Below are 20,823 nucleotides of genomic sequence, written 5' to 3' on the forward strand. Positions count from 1 at the left end.
TCAAGGTCCACTTGTGGAAACGTTTGTTCCTACTTTCACCTTGTTCTCGTGTTGCTCATCGTCTTGAATTTCCATCTCCCGCCTTCCCCGTGTATTCCCCAGAAAAAAGAGACATCTTTGAAGGCTAGATAAAAATTGGTGCTTGATGCAGCCAAACATAAATAAAAATACTACAGAAAGAAAATACAGAAAAATTCCAAGTGCAGGAAAGAAAATCATTACAATTGCCAATCCTGCATGCCAGCACCTTTCAAGAAACACTGTTGTTATTCCAATAGACAGAGTAACAGCTTGCTTATGCAAGCACACTCTTCCACTTCCATGCCATTGAAAAAAAAAAATGAGTTTCCTTGAAGGTAGCCACATGCACACTTGGTGATCAGAAAGTTGTTTTTTTCCCTGGACTTGTATATCTATACGTATTTTCTCCCTTTCCCGCTTTTATGTTTGGTTTCATCAAGCACTAGTCTTTATCAGGTTTTATTGCTGTACTACTTTCTGGTAACCTTTATAGATCACTGCATTTTTCACAATAAACCTTTTAATTAGAAGTTAGCGTACCCTGTTCTTACTGCGTCACACTATACATTCTTGCTACATTGGCCAAATAAAATATTTTATAAAGTACACAGAAGCATCAAAGGGCCGTTAAAGTGAATTGTCGCAGTCTAAAAAAAAAATTATGAATAGCCTGGCTGCAAATGGCACCGGAGAAGACATAGGACGAACAAGAAAACCCAGATGATCTAACAACCAACAGTTTAATGTGCACACCGAGTAAATGCTCGCTGACAATCAATAGACTGAACATACACAAAAAGGAGAAGCAAAAATTCATGTGCATTTCCTGACAGGAAATGCATCCATTTCTAATGGAGGCCGTGCTGACAAGATTCTCCCAGCATTTTTGGATCTACAGCTTCCGTAATTTCTCTAGGCAGCCGATCTGCACAGAATGCTAGCTTCTTCCTCTACAATGCACGCTCAGATGTGGAGAGTGCATTGTAGACGAAGAAGCTAGCATTCTGTGGAGATCGGCTGCCATGAGAAATTATGGATGCTGTAGATGCAAATACACTGGGAGAATCTTGTCAGCGTGGCCTCTGTTACACTTTCAGAGATGGATGCGTTTTCTGTTGAGATCTGTATGAACACACATTGGTCTTTGCTCCTGCTTTTTGTGCAACTTCGATTTATTGCTTGTGAACCAGCATTTACTCGGCATGTTCAATAAACTTTCATTTGTTAGTACGCCTTGGTCTCTAGCAGAAAGGTGTTCATTCTTTTTACAGTGATGCTGTATATGCCTAGGCAAAACACTCATGGCCCGATCCCAAAAACCCTAGTGTAGGGGTATGAGCCATTGTTTAAGGGGATGTGAGCCATTGCATTCATCTTGCATGATGTACGGAGAAATTTCTTGTTGGGTAGACATAGAAATGCTTATGCATTTCAAACAGACATTTATCTACATAATATTGCAGGGAAGGAACACAGAGGGGGATGGGGTTAAGATAAGATCATGATGTCATTATTATCTCGCAGCAAAGTGGGGTGGGCCATTCGCTAGACCGATAGTGACGTCGTTTCTCTCTAGCAGCAGAGCGCGCATGCAGCAGTCTTTCTCCGACTTCCCAATAGGTTTAAGAATGTGTCCCTGTATTTAATTAAATTAAATGTGCAGCCCCGGTGTGACTTGGTAACAACAGTGCATAACTGAGTCATAAACATTATTATCAACGCATTAGAAAACACAAGTGCGTAACATAATTCAGAAAGACTTTGATGGACCCGCTTGATTAACACAATGAACCACCATTGCACTTTCCATGATGGTGATCTTGCAAAGTGCGATGTGTGGCATTCCAAATAAACAATGTGAGAGACCCAAGCCAAACGTGTGCATAACCTCATTAAGAAACACAGACATAACCAATAATATAGAAAGACTTGAATAAACCGTTGGAGTTAACCCAGTGATAAACACCGGGGCCGCACATTTAAGCTTCGCTCGTTTACCGTCTGTACAGGGTGCATGGGCAGTAATTTTTTCTGTTATTGTTTGTTAAGTATTGTTGAATGTTGTGCGAGTAAAACGCGTTGGGCTAGTTGGTGCAATGTATTGGTACTGCTTTTTTTTGCTGGTTTATTTCTTAATGTTACGCCTTTCCTTTTGCAACAACTTTTTTATTCCCCCTCGCCTAATACTCCAACGTTGCAGCCTGCGCTGCTCCCGCTGAACCCAAGGGCTTCAAGGAGGCTAGTGGTGCCTAAATCGACCGCTGGGTAGACGTCTTCACATTCTAACAAAATATGCTCCGTCGTTTCCCTAGCTTTACCGCAGCAAGAACATGCGTCTTCTTGCAAGCGCAGCAGCGCCACCGGCGGCGGCTACTGGCGTTTGCTTCAACCGGCCCATTGCCTCCCTCTTGCTCGCGCTAGGGTGACCCTACTCGCGCCACTAGGACATTATTCGAGTACACTATACCCTAGAGCATAGAGTTTTCTACAAGAACTTTTGTGGGAAGCTCTATGCCCTAGAGGTTTCCACTTTTCCGGCCCAGCTTTTCCTCTAGAGTTGTTCTACTAACTGTATGGGAAACTCTATGACGACACCAGCCAAATTGCTGCACTTTTTGCACTAGTTCAGAAAAGTGTCGTGCCAGTGCAGCACCAGTTCTTGAAGTGTGAGCGTAGCGCGACACTAGCGCTTTCGGTGCAGCGGTCAAATCGAGGACAAAAGTGCAGAAACCTTGGCAGCAGGCAGCAGGTATTTATTCCTGTGTCAAGAAATAAATTGTTAGTGCGCCTACGTGGTTGTCTCGTGTCTCCTTCCTTCGGCCGTTGTTTTATTTGGCGCCTTCATTGTAAGCGTGCAGGCCTTCGTCTGCTGCGACTGGGCGGATGTGGCTTTTCTTTTGTTGGTGTGTGCCGCGAGCGTAAAATGGCATTTTTGGTCCTGTGGAAAGAACTCATATATTAGTACCTGGAAATTAGTTCAACTTCGGCATCATTATTCAGAAAACATAGCCAAGCACGGTTTCCACACCTTTCTGAATCATATATGGCACAACGTTTCAAACGATGGACCGATGTGGTTTCGCGTAGGTAGCGGTAAGCTCGTGAAATTAATACGAACGACTGTGACCTGTGGGAAAATCAAGGCCTTCAGTGAACTTAGCAGTAGCTGAAACCGGAAAGCGCCCTCAACAAGATGCTGCGTACACATCCTGAAGAAAACTGGCGCCCGTGCTGCGTTACTAATAACAGGCGCCGTCGATGCCGTCTACCAACACCCGCATGGCCACGGAACCGCATGTGTCGTCTGCTGAGGGTCTAGTGCCAAAGTGTACATGAACTCGTGCAGCACGACGTCAAATCGAGTGCCGAAGTGCAGGTGGCGCTAGCTGCACTGGAAAATCGAGTGCTAAAGTGCTGCACCCCCTGAACTAGTGGAGAAAGTGCAGCCAAATCGAGGAGACCTTTTATTTCATGTATTCATGTTTGTTGGCTTCTTACGATATGTCAAATAAAAATTGTACGTCGGTTTGGTTAAAACCATAGTTATAGTGAGAAACTCTCTGGTTAAAACAATGCCTCAATAGTTAAAACTATTAGATATTCGAAGTCAACAAAACGAAGACCCTTCTAGCGACATTGACACCGGTAAAGAAACATGGATCCTATGACATGTCGAGCGGCTGCTCGCATTCTCGTGCATTTCCGTCGTTTTCCGAACAGTAACTGGCGTCATTACGCCAGTAAGGTGAGACACGCTTCTTCGCAATTGTATCAAGCTCTCGTGGTTATTGTCGCACAGGTGTTTGTTGTTCTTTGCGCCGGCACTCCAACCCTCACAGCTCGGCTCTCTAAAGTTGGTCACCGGAGCATTCGCATGTGGGCAGTGTGAGATTAAAATGCCTTTGATTGAGTAAGTCAAACCGCTCTGCTACTAGGAGTCAGACACCAGCTGTGACAGCTGTGGTTTGATTGTTGCAAGTGGGGGTTGTATTTCTGCACTATTAAAATACAGGCTCGAGCTCCTAAAAATAAAATAAACGTTGAAACCTTTGTCACACGGTCATTAAAGCCAGTGGCATTGCTGGTTATTATAATTTCAAGCTGCACGTTTTAATATAAGTTACTCTTTCAATGGTCATCGAGACGGGCGTTTCGAAACATTGCGTTAGGCGCCGAGGATACGAGAAACTACATAAAGAAACTTTGAAGCAGCAATGAAATTTATGGTCCTATCTGATGAAATATTACCAGTACAAATTTCTACCACTAAATCGCACTGCGCTCAATAACGTAGTTGCCACGAAACTCCGTTGTTTTCGCATGTAGAAATCGATACAGCGCTCTCATACCACTACAAAATTTCAATACCATCAACTCGAAACTAGGTGTTCATTATTTTATCATTCAGGAAAATGTGCTATACAATTACCCAAGCAGTACAATAGTATCGCTGTATAATCCCCCGCAGATTGGAAGTTTGCGATAGTAGTGCCTATATTCAAAAAAGGCCACGGATATTTACCAGAGAACTACCGGCTAATCTCACTATTCCCTATTTGTTGTAAACTGCTACAGCATATGGTACAACTTACACCGTAACCTACATACTAACGCCCTTGGGCCTTGAAGCTATTCAAATAAGTAAACAAATAAATAAACAAATATATAGACTTATGGCGAAACCACCCTCTAACATTCGCAAGTTACTTTTCCAGGCATTTGTATGCTGGCAGCTCGAGTTGCCTCTCCAATTTGGTGATATCATCACAACCTAACCAGCTTATTAGGATCAATTCAAAATAGGAATGCTAGGTAGGCTATTGCTACAACCCAAAGTGGAGAAGTTTCCTGCAGTTTCTCTTTTGCCTCTGTTTTTCGTAACCCTTTCACTGCCACTCCCGAGTTATCTCGTGTTCCCTTTCTTTAACTTGCTCCCTGCTACTCCCAAGACAACTCGTGCAAAAAAAATCTCGGGGCCATGTCACAACATCTGGTCACATAAACACATAGAACTTGTAAGTTAAATTTTAGACAACAGATGGAGTGCATGTTTCTACATCCACGTCCATCCGCATCGCTTTGTCTTCATCTCAGCAGCGCAGCCATGGTGAGTCTGCATGCCATGTGCATCTGCACTTTGATGGACAACGAAATTCAGAAACTGTTGATGAATTCAGACTCAGATGAAAGTGACAGTGAGGAAGCAGCTCAGCTAAATGACTTGTTGAGCGAACACAGTGAGGAAGAGCCCCTGCAGCCTAAGAGTCTGAGCAAGAAGAGGAACAAATTTCTGCTGGAAGAAGAAAGAATTCCAAGCCTTGGGAGCATGCTTTCAACTCATCTTGAGGAATCTGCAATGGCATCACAGTGGCAGCCAGTCAGCTCGAGGTTTTTGAAAGCTTGTTTATACTGTTAGTGAGTGAGGAGAAAAACCCGGTAGGGAGTGAGGAGAAAAGCAGAAAAACTCGGTAGTGAAAGGGTTAAATACATGTTAAACCTAATCAACGTAATTGAAATGCTGTGATTATCCTGCCTGTAACTATGGCAACATACCTAAAGTAGAGACGAACCTCTAAGCAAGTATTCTCTGCAAATTACTTTAACATGTTTGCATAGTATCTCCAGTTCTTACCTCAGGTTGTAGCTGCTTTTGGCATGGTATTTGCAGTTGTGTGCAACTCTGCTTCCACGCACAGTTTCATTTCAGCCATAGAGAATGGGTTATAGTTGAATGCATATTTCTTGATTTTGCAAAAGCAAGCCTAATTAGTTGCTGTTCTTCAGAATGATCTCACTAAATGTGCACACTAACATATTAAAATGGACTGATTGCTTTGTGACTAGTTTTGCTAAACATTTAATGGTGAATGATTGTTATTCACTTGCCTACACAGTTAAATATGCTGATCCCCAACATCTTGTCATTGTCATCTGCTGTTTTCTTTATTTATATTGTTATTATGTTATCTAATAATATATTTAATAATAGTATGCGTCTATATATATATATCTATTAATGACCTCACATACAACCCCTCCTTCCTAGTGTTGTTCACTTTGTGTCATCCTTTCTGAAATGAAACAGTAAACATTATTATCTTCTTCAATATGATCTTAATAGTATTGGGGGGGGGGGGAATCTTTGTTCAGAACAGAATGTGTTCGGTCGCTGCAACGTTGCGAAGTAGGCGGTCCACAAAATTTGTGAGAATGTAAGGGAGGGACTAGTCAATAGGCTAGCGGTGGACTTTCCAAAAGTTTACGTGCCTCATTTGTCATATGCTTGGGGACAATATACAGCAGAATAAAATGTTTCTCACCTTCTAAGGAATAAAACCTTCATATGAAAAAAATGTATTTTTTGTTCTCAAGCTTAGACAGGTTCTCAAGTAGTAATACGTATGGCTGCTACAATTTATTACTATTAGCTTTTTTGCGGGGCTGCTAGGTAGTGTCACGCACAGCAAAAAACTAAAAGACTGGAACAGTGGCTCACCTTTCAAGAGGCAACAACAACATGTCGTCGCACTGCAGTGTTGGACTGAGCCCCCAGGTCTCGGCACATCAAAGTGAGCTGTTCAATGCACTGTTCGTTTCGAGAAACCAAAACAACGCCACAATTCGCTTCGTGTCATCTCTTCAAACGGATTTCGCACCTCCAACCGCTCTGCTTTCTCCTCGAGCAACAACAATGCAAAAATCAAAGCTCCCATTGCAACTGCTATTTTCTTGAATTAGACTATGGATTGGTTCTGAATGTGCCATTCTGTAGCCACAGCCGCCATTTGTATCCAATCCAATATACCAGACGTTGCTACACGAAGCCAGTCTCATAGTGAGTGTGTGACAGCTCGAACAGATCACCTCTCATTGCGTTCTGCTGCTAGCAGAGGAAGTGTTGAGTTTGAAAATGATTGACAGAGGTGTGTCATCATTTTGGCGTCACCAAAAACGTGGCTGCTCCTTGCAGCTGATGCCGCCAATACGGCCTAGGCAAATCGTGTGAGGTGAAACTGAACGCGCATTCTGAACAACAATCTCCAATTGTGCCCTAGCTTACCAGTTAACACATCGCTAGTGACACCTACTCCAAGGAAATGTAAAATCGTGACTCTCTGCACCTATCACATTCTCCTACTTATTCATGTTAATTTATTAATAAAGTAGCGCATTCTGCAAAAAAATATGCCTCTCTCGGGAGTTCAAGTAACCATTGATGTATCAGGGCATACAGGTACAACATAAATTGCCAACAATGCTAATTGTACACTAGGATACCTGCACTGAAACTTTCACCAAGCCTTTTAACTCTTATGCAAAACACTAATTCTTGCCAAGTTAGAATGTATTGCAGCCCCATGGCATCCTCCCAAAAACACATTAACATCTCAGGATACAAAGAAGGCTAATCACCACTGTTTTTCTTGAAACTATGCTCAAACTTCAAGTGTCATATTACACTATAAGTTTTCTCTTGGTGTCCTAGACTTGGCAATATAAACATAATAGTTTTTCTGTTATTCCAGGATATTTTCTTCCACAGTGAAATCCTTCCGTGTCAATTCATTTTACAATCATTGTGTCCGTCATCTGAAGTGGATTATCCCATCAAAGTGCCACCTTTCCTTTCTGTCGCACAATCTGCTGTGAGGTTCATCTTTACTGAAGGCAAAGGAATTGCTTTACCACTTCCATCACTGCCAAATAAGATATAAAGTTTTTCAATACCGCATCACTTTTCAGTTTTTACCTTACTTTTATGGCAAGCACGTACCCACTGTCTTGGTAATTAAACAAACTGTGTTCAGACTAGGTGGTATTAATTCATTGTTACAGGCAGTGTGAACTTAACAAGAACACAGGAACTAAGAAGTGCTCAGAATGGTTTGCTCCTGTGTCCACGTCAAGCTTCTGCTGCCTATAACCCTCTGTAAAGTAATACCTCTACATAACAGCTAATAACAAAGTATCAGGCATAGCGAAGTAAATCTAAAATGTTTCTCACTGATATCATTGTGTGGGGAACGTCTGCTTGTAGTGAATGTCAAATATAATGAAACAAGAAGTAATTTTTGTTAGCCACAACCATACGAAGCCAAGGGAAAGCATAGAGGGAACTATTTGTAATTTAATTGTGGAAGTAATAAAATAACGAGAAATGAAAGTGGACAAAAAAAAGCTTGTCAACAATGGGGACTGAACCCATAATTTGTTCGATACACTTAGGCTTTCCTTGGCTTCATATGTTTGTGAATATAACAAAAGTATATTCATGTTGGAAATGACATTATTCTAACTATAGTTTGCTTTAATGTCCTCTTGACTTTAAAGGTATACCAATACTTGAAAGCAAGAACACAGCACCATTTAATGAAGCCGCCTCGGTGTCACACTCGCAGGCAAGGCCCCACCCTGAGACCTTGGGCACGTATCGTGCACTGCGCCACTTTGATGAATTCTATGCGGCCATGTTTGGTGATGTGTGGCCCTCGGTGCGCCTGGCACTGCTGTGCCCCAACAAGCCCTGTGCCCTTTCCAACACGTTCTCGCTCGACACCGAGGACATGCAGAAGCGGCTGCGGTCCCTCGGTGCTCTCAGCCTGCGCAACCTGTGTGAGCGCCGTGTGGCCACTGCCGCCAAGCCCCAGGACAGCGAACCTGCCACCAGGTGGGGCGTCATGAGCATCCCCTGTACGCGCACCTACAGCCTTTGGTAGGATGCACGCAACCACTCGCTAAATGCTCTGCTAAATTTCCCGCTAAACTTGGTGTTTTTGTGATTCAAAATGACAGTCTGCCGACAGTCTACCTGCACAAGCCACAGTAACCGCGATTGTTGGTTATGTGCAAATAGCCAAATCATTTCTAAATATTTTGCACCCAGCGATTAAAAAACATGAAGAAACACCACTTTGGTTGTCATTCTGTGTGTGTTTCTAATATCAATACATTTCCTGACAAGACAAGATGTTCTCCAATTATTGATTTCAGTTAGCTCCATTGGTAAATGCTACAAGGTGTGTGGGTGCTGTGATGTTCAGACATACTGGAGTGCACTTGACAGCCTTTTTGCGGATGCTGTGACGAGCTCCAGCATAGCATGTTGTGTGCTTTGATGGTAGAGCACTCTCTCTGGTGTACACAAAGCTCTGGTTCTGTAGTCTCTTCTGCTGCTTTAACGTACTACCAGTGGCTTGAACAGCGTGCACCTGCACACACATGCACATCATCATAATCATCAGACTGTCTGTGTGTTCACTGCGGGACGAAGGCCTCTCCCAGCGATCTCCAATTAACCCTGTCGTGTTAGCTGATTCAAAGTTGTGCCTGCATATTGTTAAGTTGCAGAAGTCAAATATAAAGATGAATTTACAATATTTACGGCATCGACTAAAATATCCATCAAGTTCTGTTTGGTCAGCAAAGTGATCAGAGGGCTTTGCGGTCGAGTCGTAAATGCAGTGTCACTTCCCAGAGCTGCATAACCAAGTTTTCAGGAGAGTGGCGTCGGGGCTGCATTGGTGACGGTGGGCGACGAGCCTGTGGCAATAGGGACAATGGTCGACAAGCTGGTGGCGAACGGGACTGGTGTCGTCGGAATGACAATGAGGGACTGTTCCAAGGAGCACGAGTGTCATTGTTTGGCTATTGTGGTGTCAATGGAGGCTGGTAACGATGCTTACTCTTTTCGGAGCAATAACTGGGGATTGGCGGTCACAGAAGGGAAGAGGCAGTACGGTTGTACAATGGCAAGCAACATGACCGATACGTTGGCAGGCAAAACAGTTTGGCTGATTGTCTGCGGTTTGCCACTCGGCTCGATTTCGGTAGCGTGCAGGGTACCAGAGACCAGTCGATGCATCTGCAGAACGAGACAGCCGTGAAGCGGAAACGGCACATACAGAATAAACTCCAAGATTAGCGAGTTCTTTGCAGACTATTACCTGCACAAATGGTGCTGTAGGCAAGTTGTTCGACTCACTGGGCCAGGAAAAAAGGGCTGCAGGAATAATGGCATCAAGTTCTCGGTGCACTGTCCACGTCAGATCATCTGACGATGATGGTCACTGCACTCCTAGCCTGTCATCACAAGAGGATGTCATGGCTGTGTTTGGCAGGCATGCAAACTGCATTGCAATGCAGTGGCTCTTGGCCTGCTTGAAGCATTGACTCTTATATTATCTCCTCTACTGTTTCACAATTTTTGCACCTGAGCAGGTTGAAAGCATCGTCAGCGATCCCCTTCAGTACATAACCAACCTTGTCTGACTCGGCCATAATGTTGTCGGCCTTACGGCACAGAGCCATCACGTCCTGGATGTAAGAGACATGATTGTGTCGACATCTGGGTGCGGGTCGCTAGTTCCTTCTTAACGGTGCTCTTCCACCCAGCTGAATGGCGGATCCAGTCCCTCAGCTTCTGTTTGCATGTGTCCCAGTCAGTAAGCTCTTCCTCGTGTTTGTCATACCACACCTTTGCTGTGCCTTGTAGGTAGAATACCAAGTTATCCAAGATAATTGTCGGATCCCATTAGTTGTGGGCACTTACATGCTCATACGTGGCGATCCAGTCTTCCAGGTGGAGGTGGTCGGTGCCGCAGAACGATCCTGGATTCCGAGGCTGAGCCAGCACAACCGTTGGGGTTGTAGCGTTGATGTGGGCCGCGCCATGTCGGTCCTGTTTCATCCGTCATGTTGTCCAGTTCGAGGTGATGACCGCTGCAGAGCTCCGTTGTTGTTGTTTCTCGTGGGTACCCCGCACCTCCACCAATTTGTTATGTTGCAGAACTCGCATGCCTGTGTGTAAAGATGCATTTACAATATTTACAAGAGAGACAACGATGCATAAACAAGATAGCTGTTGAGACCGATTCCACCTCTACACATTAAATCATCTTCTTCTGACTGTCACCCCTCTTGGTTGCGTTGTAACAATATTTACACATTTCATCACACCACCTAATTCTCTGCTGTCCTCGACTACACTTCTCAGCCCCTTGACAGCATTCTGTAGCTCTAATAGACCACCCATTATCTGCCGTACGCATTATATGGCCTGCCCACCTTCGTATTTTTCTCTTAATGTCAACTATAATATTGGCTACCCCCGTTTGCTCTCTCTAACACTTTTGTTTGATCGCTCATTGCATGGTCATTGTTAACGTCCAAGTTTCTGCCTCGTGTGTCAGTGCCGGTAGAATGCAGTGAGTGCACACTTTTCTTTTCAAGGCCAGCGGTAGAGCTGTCGGTCATGATCTGGCAATGCCCGTTGTATGTGATCCACCTCATTTTTATTCTTCTGTAACTTCTCATGTTCAAGGTCCCCTGTGAGTAATCGACCTAGATCAGTGCACTCATTCACATCCTAGAGGATACCTGCCAGTCATGAAGAACAAGCATTCATGATTGCCGGTCACATGCACACATGGTGCTAACACCACAACTGCGGCTGAAGTGTTTGCATACTAATGGTTGTTGTAATAAAAACTTATGGAAGGCTTCTATTGCAGGACAAGTAGTCGGCATCTACATGCACTACTCGATGATGCAAAGTAAGATGCCCTCTGCAGCTGCTGGTTGTTAGAGTGAGGATGATGAAGTGGGCATTTGTGCGTGCACTCTCTGAGTGTCGGCTATTCTGCAAGCTTGTTCATTGACTCGGTGACATTTTTCTGGCGCTAAGTAAGATGCCCACTTCGTTGTCCTCATCCTGGTGACTGGTGGCTGCAGTGGGCATCATACTTCACATCAGTATAAGTGTGCAGCCATATTAAAAGTCACATTCAGTCAGTTTTCCACGCAGAAGGTGGTTCTACCAAACAGGTTTTGAGAGCAGAAAAGAAACAACCTGCACAATTTTGTGTAAACACATGTAATTGCATCAGAAGTAGTCACCTCTCTCGAAATAGCCATTGTGTTCTTAAATACCTCACACACCCAAAACACTGCAGCATCTACAATAGGAATTCTGTGTTTCTTTGTCACCCCCCCTCCTCCTCCTCCCTTTTGTGTAATGCCTGTTAGTACCTGCAGTATCAGAATAAATAAATATATCAGTAACTTGACCGTTTCTCATGTACTTCCATTGGGGTAAGATAAAGAAAATTGAGTGGCCGTGTCATTGTGTTGCTGAGGTTATGGGCTCAATTCCCGACCACAGTGGCCACATTCTAGTGGGAGCTGAATGTAAAAATTTTTGTGTATCGTGCACTTTGTGCGTGTTAAAGAACCTAAAGTGGTCAAAATTAATGCTCTGCCCACCACCACTGTGTCTCAACTGTGAAGTTTTGGGATGTTAAACTCCACAACTTATTATTATTATTAGTTTATTGATCTAGAACTGACCACTAAACTGCCACTCTTCTATATAGCCCACTGTGCAAATTGGGGTCTTTAAAACTGATAATTTTTGTAACATATTTTTAGTGCACAAAAAAGAATGTAGGACTGAAAGGAATGACACGCTGTGTTTGCATTGTTCCTTTGAGTCATATGTTCTTTTTGTGTGCTAAAAAAGTTGTTATTGTGGATTACCAACATGCCCAAGTATAGGCTCTTTCAATTTTGATTTGAAAAGAAGGTGGCTGTAGTTGCCTGTGCTGCCTGCTTCACTGCACTAACTGCCAGCCATTTCTTCTGACAGCTTGGAGCTTGCCGAACCCCCCATTGAAGATGCGGCTACTGCCGACAGTGCCGCAAGCACAGAGCAGAGCTTTGACGAGCGCTCGCGCTACATGCCAGCAAATGACACATCGCCCTCTCTCATGAGCTTCGTGCCGAGCTCACGGCTTGTCTACCAAGAAGATCAGATCAGCGAGGACTCCTACCACGGCTTCTACAAGCCTGATGCAGATGTGCGCCTGCCCGTCAAGTGCTGGCCACTGGGCAGGGAACCCATTTTCCGTGGGAAACTGGATGTTGCCATGTTTCCCACGGGTGACATTTCGACATTTCCCCCACCTCGCCGGAGTGGCAAGGAGCGGCTTCTCGGTGAGTCTTGGTGTTTGATTTTTTTCAAATTCACTTCCAATTTCATTTCCATAGAGAATAAAGGGAGGTCGAAGGGAAAGTGAAAGTTATTCCACTTTACAGAAATTTAGGTACCCCATGCAAGACGCAACGAGACCTATGTCAGACAAAATTGGCTTTCAAAGACATAGCAAAAAAAAAAAATGTCTTGTATTTGTGAATGCAGCATATCTATACAGTACATACAGTAAGAGCATACATGGAGTGCAGTAAATGAAAAACGTGTACAATGTGTAAATGCACGCAAAGCAACAATTATGGGAATTCGTACATGCAACATACATACAGAATTAACATGAAACATATTGCCACGTGCGTTTATTTCAGCTTCTAGCGACGCAAGCGGCGTCGCTTGACGCATTTCGATCATGCACGCGAAGCGTATAAATATGGGACCACCGCCTGGGCTGGCTCAGTCGGACGAACGCCCCAGACGCGCTTGCTGCTTTCGCCGTCACCGCGTTATTCGCTTGATTTCGGGCACAAGTTCGCCCATTAAACTCTCTTTAAGTCTACCGCCGACGCAGTGTCCCTTTCTGTCTGCCTGCGTGCCAGGTAGCTCGCAGTCACCTACGTGACATTTTGGTGGAGGTGCTTATGCTTCGGACACCCCCTCAAAGCCGTGACACCAGCCCAAGTGCATCTGGAGCCGGCGACGCGGAAGACAGCTCCAGAGAAGACAAAAAGGAGGAAACCCGGAGCAGCCGCCGACTACAAGGACTGCCGGCTGAATTGGGACCACTACCTGCCCCTGGTCGCCGTGTGAACCACCGCTCGACGTCACCAATGCAAGCCACCACCACACCTGCGCCGCTCGTCGTCCAACAGCCGCGAGTACCTCCGCTTTTTAGCGGCTCCACTTGCGAAGATGTGCAAGATTGGCTGGAACGTTACGAAAGAGTTGCAACCTTCAACAAGTGGTCTGACGAAGACAAACTTCGGAACGTCTTCTCTCTCGAAGACTCTGCTAGAACCTGGTACGAGAACCAGGAGCTGTTCCTGACAACGTGGGAGGCTTTCAAAAGGCACTTATCTGTAACTTTCGCAAGTATTCTACGCAAAGAACGAGCTGAGGCCTTGCTTCAAACTCGCCAGCAGCATCCAAACGAGTCCGTAACTGTCTTTGCGGAAGAAATGCAAAAGCTCTTCCGCCATGCGGACGCCAACATGACTGAAGACAAGAAGCTTCAGTACTGTTGTGTCGGCAGCGGCAGGCAAGCGGGGGGCCCCGACGGGCGAACGCGCGGCTAGCGCCGGCGCAGTGAAGGAGACACGGAGCTAACTGCTCCCGATGAAAACCGGAACGAAGACTCCGCCGACCTGCGGCTGTTTGTTACTTATAAAGGCTTCACCTGCTAGATGGCACCTCCCGATTGGTCCAAGCTTGTCACATGACAGAAGGGGGGTGCGCCATCTAGCTAAGCAATTACAAAACATACATGTGCGATGACAGAGATCTGACAGGGGGCGACACTATACTACATCATCCCCCCCTGGAAACAAAGCGAGCATACAGTGAAACGCGCACACAAGACGCGCACTTAAGTCCAAAGGCAATTTCAGTTCATTCCCCCCCACGTTCGCACACGCGCACCAGTCGCACACAAAGCACGCACTTAAGTCCACAACAATTTCAGTCCGTCCCTGCCCAAGTTCACATACACGTGCACCAGTCTTGGGCACCAAAACACAGGCAGTCACTCAGTCTGACAAGGAACACGGCACAACACTCACTGCACTGCAACAAGGAGCACATTTTATACCTGTGTTAACGAAACATGTGGACTGTCTCCTAAATGTCAGAACAAGGCCCCTAGCCGTGGCATTTCGAAGACGGAAATACGCTCTACACTACATAAACAAAATCATCGAGCCACGGAGGCCGTTTTCTGTCACGATGAGGACGCGTGCGTACCTCAGAAGAACTTTGGGGGTTGCGACGCGTATCGGTCGACTTTAAAGACCCAGTCGTCCCACTACTATTTCCCTCCCCCTGGTTGGACAATTGAATGTGGTTAGCGCTCAAAGCTGGAGAGGGTTGCCCAGGAAGCTCCTCTCGAAGTCCCAACAAGTCCTGGGAGGCTACCGATTCCCCCACGGAATCAGAGACGACTGCTGACTGTGCAGACTCGGAAGTGATACAGCCAGACGAACAACTTAACTGAAGCTTATGGCTATGAGAAGACGCTGTCACTACAGACAAGTCATCGGAATGACTATCCGAGTTTGAATATGAGTACAAAAATTTCTATCACTTGTACACAATGTACTACCTGCTGGATCCTTCATCACTACGGTTAACTTAGACACATGCCACGTCTTCCCATCACTAAGTACAAAAATAGATGGTCCTATCTGGGCCTTGACTTTACGAGGTTTACTGTACTTAAAAATTCCTTTCCTGTTAAATCTGATTCTGACGGTGTCTCCCACCTTGATACGAGTTGCCTGAGCACCTCTACGTTTGTCTACGTACTGTTTAGTCTGCCACTGTTTCTGCAAGACCTTTTCTTGAACTTGAGACACAAGACTGTCCTGTTCCCGCAGATCTACACAGAGCCGCATGGTTCCATCCCTCTTGCGCACCACCACGAGTGGAGACACCCACTCAGTAGCCTCGACGTGCTCGATGACGTCGCAGTCCTCGAGACGTCGCAATTCATGTGTGACCTGGTCACGGGGTAGTTGGCGCAACTTTGAAGATACTGGTTTCGCATCTTGCTGCCGATGAATTCGGTGCACAAAGTTGTTGACGAGGCCCAACTCGTCACTGGAAAGGTGATCAAAACCCGGAGGCACACCTGTGGGGCTCTGTACTGAAGGAAGCGATGGTAGACGACATGGCAGCGACGTACCGTCGATCTGTATGCCCAAGCGTTGGATGGCGTCTAAACCCAGCAGTGATGTTCCTGTAGTCGTTACGTGGAACGTGACGGAGCATGACCTTTGGAAAAACTGGACAGTGGCTTGAAACAGGCCTTGAATGTCAATGCGTTGCTTGGAGAAATTTTTCAAGTCCACTGTTTGTGACAGTCTGTGCTGTCGACCAAAGTGCTTTCCAAAATCTTCGACAGTCATCATTGAGACAGACGCTCCCGTATCCACCGGCAGTCGCATGGAGACGCCGTTCACTACGACTGGAACTTCCAAATCTTTTAGTTTCCAAGGTGCTCACCGTCAAGACAGACGCGGACGGCTGTCCTGCGGAAGTTGACAAAGACCGCGTCTCTGCGGAAGAGACGTGCTGGACAGTACGGGTTTTTCGGCATACTGATGCAAAATGGCCCAACGTGTGGCAGGCGTTGCACCGCCGATTCCTTGCTGGACAATTCCTGTACGTTGCAATATGCTTCGTGCTGCCACACCGATCGCATGCACCACGGTTCCCGGAGGAGCCATGTGCGAAATGTCGGCCCTCTTGGCGGCCTCTCGGAAGAAGTCCGTCGTCTCGGCAGCTTCTCGGAAGAAGTCGGTCGTCTCGGCGGCTTCTCGGAAGAAGTCGGTTGTCTCGGCGGCTTCTCGGAAGAAGTCGGCCATCTTCATGGCCTCCCGGACTACGTCGGCCATCTTGGCGGCTCCCCGGAAGAAGTCGGCCATCTTGGCCCGCCGACGGAACGCCAAGTTGGGATGCCTCAATTCTTCGAACATTTTCGGAGCCGAACGCGCGGTTCGCTCGATGCAAGGCTTCTAACGAGCGTCCAATTTCTTCTGCCTTGTCCAGGGACAGGGTTTCGCCATGAGCCAGCAACTTTTCGCGAACGCTGACGTTCGCTACGCCATGTATTATCTGGTCTCGGACGCGCTCGTTGTAGGCTGTGCCGAAGTTGCACTGTACCGCCTTCTCCTTCAATGCGGTCACGAATTCCAGGAATCCTTCTCCCTCGAACTGCTTTCGACTGGTGAATTCGTGCCGTTCCGCCAGGACATTTGTTGACGCGGCGAACAGCCGGTCAAGCCGCTCCAAGAGTCTCGGAAACTCTGACGCTGGCGGGACCGCATCACTTGACGTTGACGCTGCGCCGGTTGACTGCCTTGCTGCTTCGCTTGAAGCTGACGCTGCGCTGGTTAACTGCCTTGCTGCTTCCTGCTCCTCGTCTGCAAAGTACTTCCGTTGTCCCTCACGCCCGAGAGCGCTGACGAGCGCGGACGCTCGTCGCGCGTCCGTCCAGTCGCCACCGCTGGCCGCTTCGAGGTGGGCCTGAAAAATTTTTTTCCATCGTTGCCATGGAATTAACGGTGGCCCGGGCAATTCCAGAAAAACGGGAAGGTTCGCCGTGAAAGACGCCATGCCCGGTAGCGTGCAGGAGACAGTGCAGTAAACAAGCCGGAGCTCGCAGCAGGAGTGGGGCAAGGATCAAGAACAAAGGGGGCGAGAAGGCCTAGGCTCGGAAGCCTCGCGACGCCAAGTGCGTCGGCGGCGTTTGCCTGCCGTGCGGACACGGGAAGGGTCGCTTCACTTACGAAGCTGGTTGGTTTCCCGGGGCTTCGGTCGGAACCGCTGCGGGAATCCCATCCTCGTCGCCAAAAGATGTGTCGGCAGCGGCAGGCAAGCGGGGGTCCCCGACGGGCGAACGCGCGGCTAGCGCCGGCGCAGTGAAGGAGACACGGAGCTAACTGCTCCCGATGAAAACCGGAACGAAGACTCCGCCGACCTGCGGCTGTTTGTTACTTATAAAGGCTTCACCTGCTAGATGGCACCTCCCGATTGGTCCAAGCTTGTCACATGACAGAAGGGGGGTGCGCCATCTAGCTAAGCAATTACAAAACATACATGTGCGATGACAGAGATCTGACAGGGGGCGACACTATACTACAAGTACCTTATGAGAGCCGTCAAGGAGCAACTTTTCGTCGCTCTCATTCGCAACCTGCCGAGGACCGTCGCCGAATGGATTAGCGAAGCGGCCACTATCGAGAAGACGCTCGAGCTTCGCGCAAAGCAATACGACCGCAACTTATGCGCTCCTCCGTCAGACTGTGACGACTCCCGAAGTGCCTCCGCAGTGGCCCTTCGAGATACCATCCGTGCCATTGTGCGCGACGAGTTGTGCAAGTTGCTACCGGGTGCGCAACCTCAAATATCCTCACTCGCCGACGTTGTAAGGGACGAGGTCCAGCAAGCGCTGGGCACACTCGATCCTACCGAGACGGCACCAGCCCTATCGCCGCCTTCCCAGGAGCCACGCGTTTCAACTTACGCCGCCGCTCTGCAAAGCCAAGCGAGGCCAACCAGCTGGCGACAGGAAACGTACACGCCACCTCAACGCAGCCAAGCCTACCCGCCACCGCCGCACCCGCAGCAGGCCGCCCGCTCAAACACGTTCCGGCAAATCACCACGAGGAAGACTGACATCTGGAGAACCCCAGATCGACAACCGCTTTGTTTTCACTGTGGTGAAGCCGGCCACCTCCTACGAGAGTGCCCCTACCGTCAGATGGGCCTCCGGGGGTACAACATCGACGCCCCGCGACCCCTTCCTGGCCAACGGCCTCGAGAAATCGAAGCCTATCTTCGAGCGACCGAAGATGCCGCCCCACGTCGCTTCAGGTCCCCTTCACCCTACCCACGCCGTTCGTCTTCGCCGTACCAAGGGTACGCGAGGGAGAGGTCACCGAGCCCTCGTAGGGGAAACTAAAGCCAGCGGCGTCAGGAGGTGACGCCGCTCTCGAGCGAAGACCGAAAAACCCTCCTACAACCACGACGCATCCCGTCGCCTCGACGCATTCTGACACCTCGTTGCATTCCGACAACACGACGCGACCCGACGCAGCGACGCCACAAAACACGAAGCCGTGACCCGACACCACAAATTCGACAACGCGGCTGAAGGCCACAACAGCCCCTTGCCACGAGGCTTCCACCCGACGCAGCCGCGACCGTGCGAAGCGACAGACCGCACAGTCGGTGACCGATCGACATCGAACGCGAACACCAAGTGCCGACTTACAAGTTACCCTAGATGGACATCCAGTGGTTGCACTCGTCGACACCGGGGCCGACTACTCCGTCGTTAGTGGACGATTTTTGTCACAACTAAAGAAAGTCAAAACCGCATGGGAAGGTCCTCAAATACGCACAGCAGGAGGCCACCTCATAACCCCGACGGGACGATGCACTGCGCGAGTGGCTGTTCACGGTCACACCTACCCTGTAAACTTCATCATCCTACAGCACTGCTCTCGCGACGTAATCCTCGGGATGGACTTCCTGAACGAAAACGGTGTGGTGATCGACCTGCAGACGAAAACCATAACACTGACGACAAAACGGTCAGAAAAAATGCAAAGCAATCACTATCATCGCGCCGCGTTCACCATCCTCGACGATCAAGTGAGCCTCCCGCCAAATGCTGGCGTCATGGCACTCGTTGAAACAGACGCGTCCTCAAGCGGCGATGCGATTGTCGAAGCGAACTTGCAGCTGCTTCTGGATCGCCAAATTTGCGTTGCACGCGGTGTCGTCCACCTGCGTGAAGGCAGAGCGGCTGTGCTAATAACCAATTTCAGCACGGAACACAAGCACCTCAACAGGGGTACGACGGTCGCTTTCTTGGAAGAGTTCGCCGAAATAAGCGACGCATTGGCGCTCTCCGAGTCGTCCCATGAAGCGTCGTCGACTGTGGCTGATGAGGTGAACTTCGACATTAACCCCGCCCTGCCTCAACAAAAGCAAGAAAAGCTACGTCGCCTTCTTCTGCGATATTCCGAATGTTTTTCTAAGTCGTCGAGGATCCGGCAAACGCACATAGCGAAGCATCGCATTATAACCGATGAATCGACTCGTCCCGTCCACCGAAGACCCTACCGCGTTTCAGCGCGAGAACGTGAAACAATCAAGACACAAGTTGAAGAAATGCTTCGCGACGACGTCATTCAGCCGTCCAAGAGCCCGTGGTCTTCACCCGGGGTGCTCGTAAAGAAGAAAGACGGTACCCTACGATTTTGCGTCGATTATAGGCGTCTCAACAGCGTCACGAAAAAAGACGTCTACCCGCTTCCGAGAATCGACGACACGTTAGATTGACTGTGCGGTGCCAAGTATTTTTCGTCCATGGACCTCCGGAGCGGCTACTGGCAGATTGAGATCGACGAGAGGGACCGTGAGAAGACTGCCTTCATCACGCCGAACGGTCTTTACGAATTTAAAGTCATGCCATTCGGACTATGCTCAGCGCCGGCGACATTTCAGCGTGTCATGGACACCGTGTTGTCTGGGCTGAAATGGCAGATATGCCTCGTATATCTCGACGACGTAGTCGTTTTCGCATCCACCTTCGACGAGCGCGTTAATAGGCTGGAGACCGTGCTAGAGGCAATTAGGGTGTCGGGACTCACTCTGAAACCAGAGAAATGTCGTTTCGCCTACGAAGAGCTCCTGTTCCTCGGTCACGTAGTTAATCGCGAAGGCGTGCGTCCGGACCCCAAAAAGACGGCAGCCATCGAAAGTTTCCCGATACCCAGTGAAAAGAAAGCTGTCCGTAGATTTTTGGGGCTCTGTGCGTATTACAGGCGTTTTGTCCGAGATTTCTCTCGAATCGGAGAGCCTCTCACTCGCCTTACGAAAGCCGACGCGCAGTTCACATGGAAGAAGCCCCAAGAAGACGCTTTTCGCGAACTTCAACGACGCTTGCAGTCACCGCCAATACTCGGCCATTTCGACGAGAGCGCTGCCACCGAGATCCACACGGATGCAAGGCATAGTACTCGGTGCTGTGTTGATTCAAAAGAAGAACGGCCTGGAGCGAGCCATCGCCTACGCGAGCAGATCACTGT

The 20,823-nt window shown here is 48.0% G+C and overlaps 1 protein-coding gene and 1 long non-coding RNA gene across 3 annotated transcripts in view; one reads left to right on the forward strand and one right to left on the reverse strand.

Annotated features, from left to right (window-relative positions):
* The first annotated feature begins 2,837 nt into the window (after nt 1–2,837).
* Nucleotides 2,838–20,823, forward strand: part of l(2)10685 (5-methylcytosine rRNA methyltransferase l(2)10685) — an 81,037-nt gene continuing 63,051 nt past the window's right edge. The window contains exons 1-3 of one of the 2 annotated variants that reach the window (XM_055067002.2): nt 2,838–3,766; nt 8,421–8,734; nt 12,665–13,011. In XM_055067002.2, coding sequence (XP_054922977.1) covers nt 3,677–3,766; nt 8,421–8,734; nt 12,665–13,011 — 751 coding nt within the window. In that variant the 5' untranslated portion in view covers nt 2,838–3,676. The remainder of the gene's footprint in view (nt 3,767–8,420; nt 8,735–12,664; nt 13,012–20,823) is intronic. The other variant, XM_050172371.3, reaches the window with a different exon arrangement.
* Nucleotides 8,741–20,823, reverse strand: part of LOC140219048 (uncharacterized) — a 37,783-nt gene continuing 25,700 nt past the window's right edge. Inside the window, exon 3 of the long non-coding RNA XR_011895340.1 lies at nt 8,741–10,818. This is a non-coding gene — a long non-coding RNA (uncharacterized lncRNA). The remainder of the gene's footprint in view (nt 10,819–20,823) is intronic.

Source organism: Dermacentor andersoni, chromosome 6 (genome assembly GCF_023375885.2).
Source record: "Dermacentor andersoni chromosome 6, qqDerAnde1_hic_scaffold, whole genome shotgun sequence".
Lineage (NCBI taxonomy): Eukaryota > Metazoa > Arthropoda > Arachnida > Ixodida > Ixodidae > Dermacentor > Dermacentor andersoni.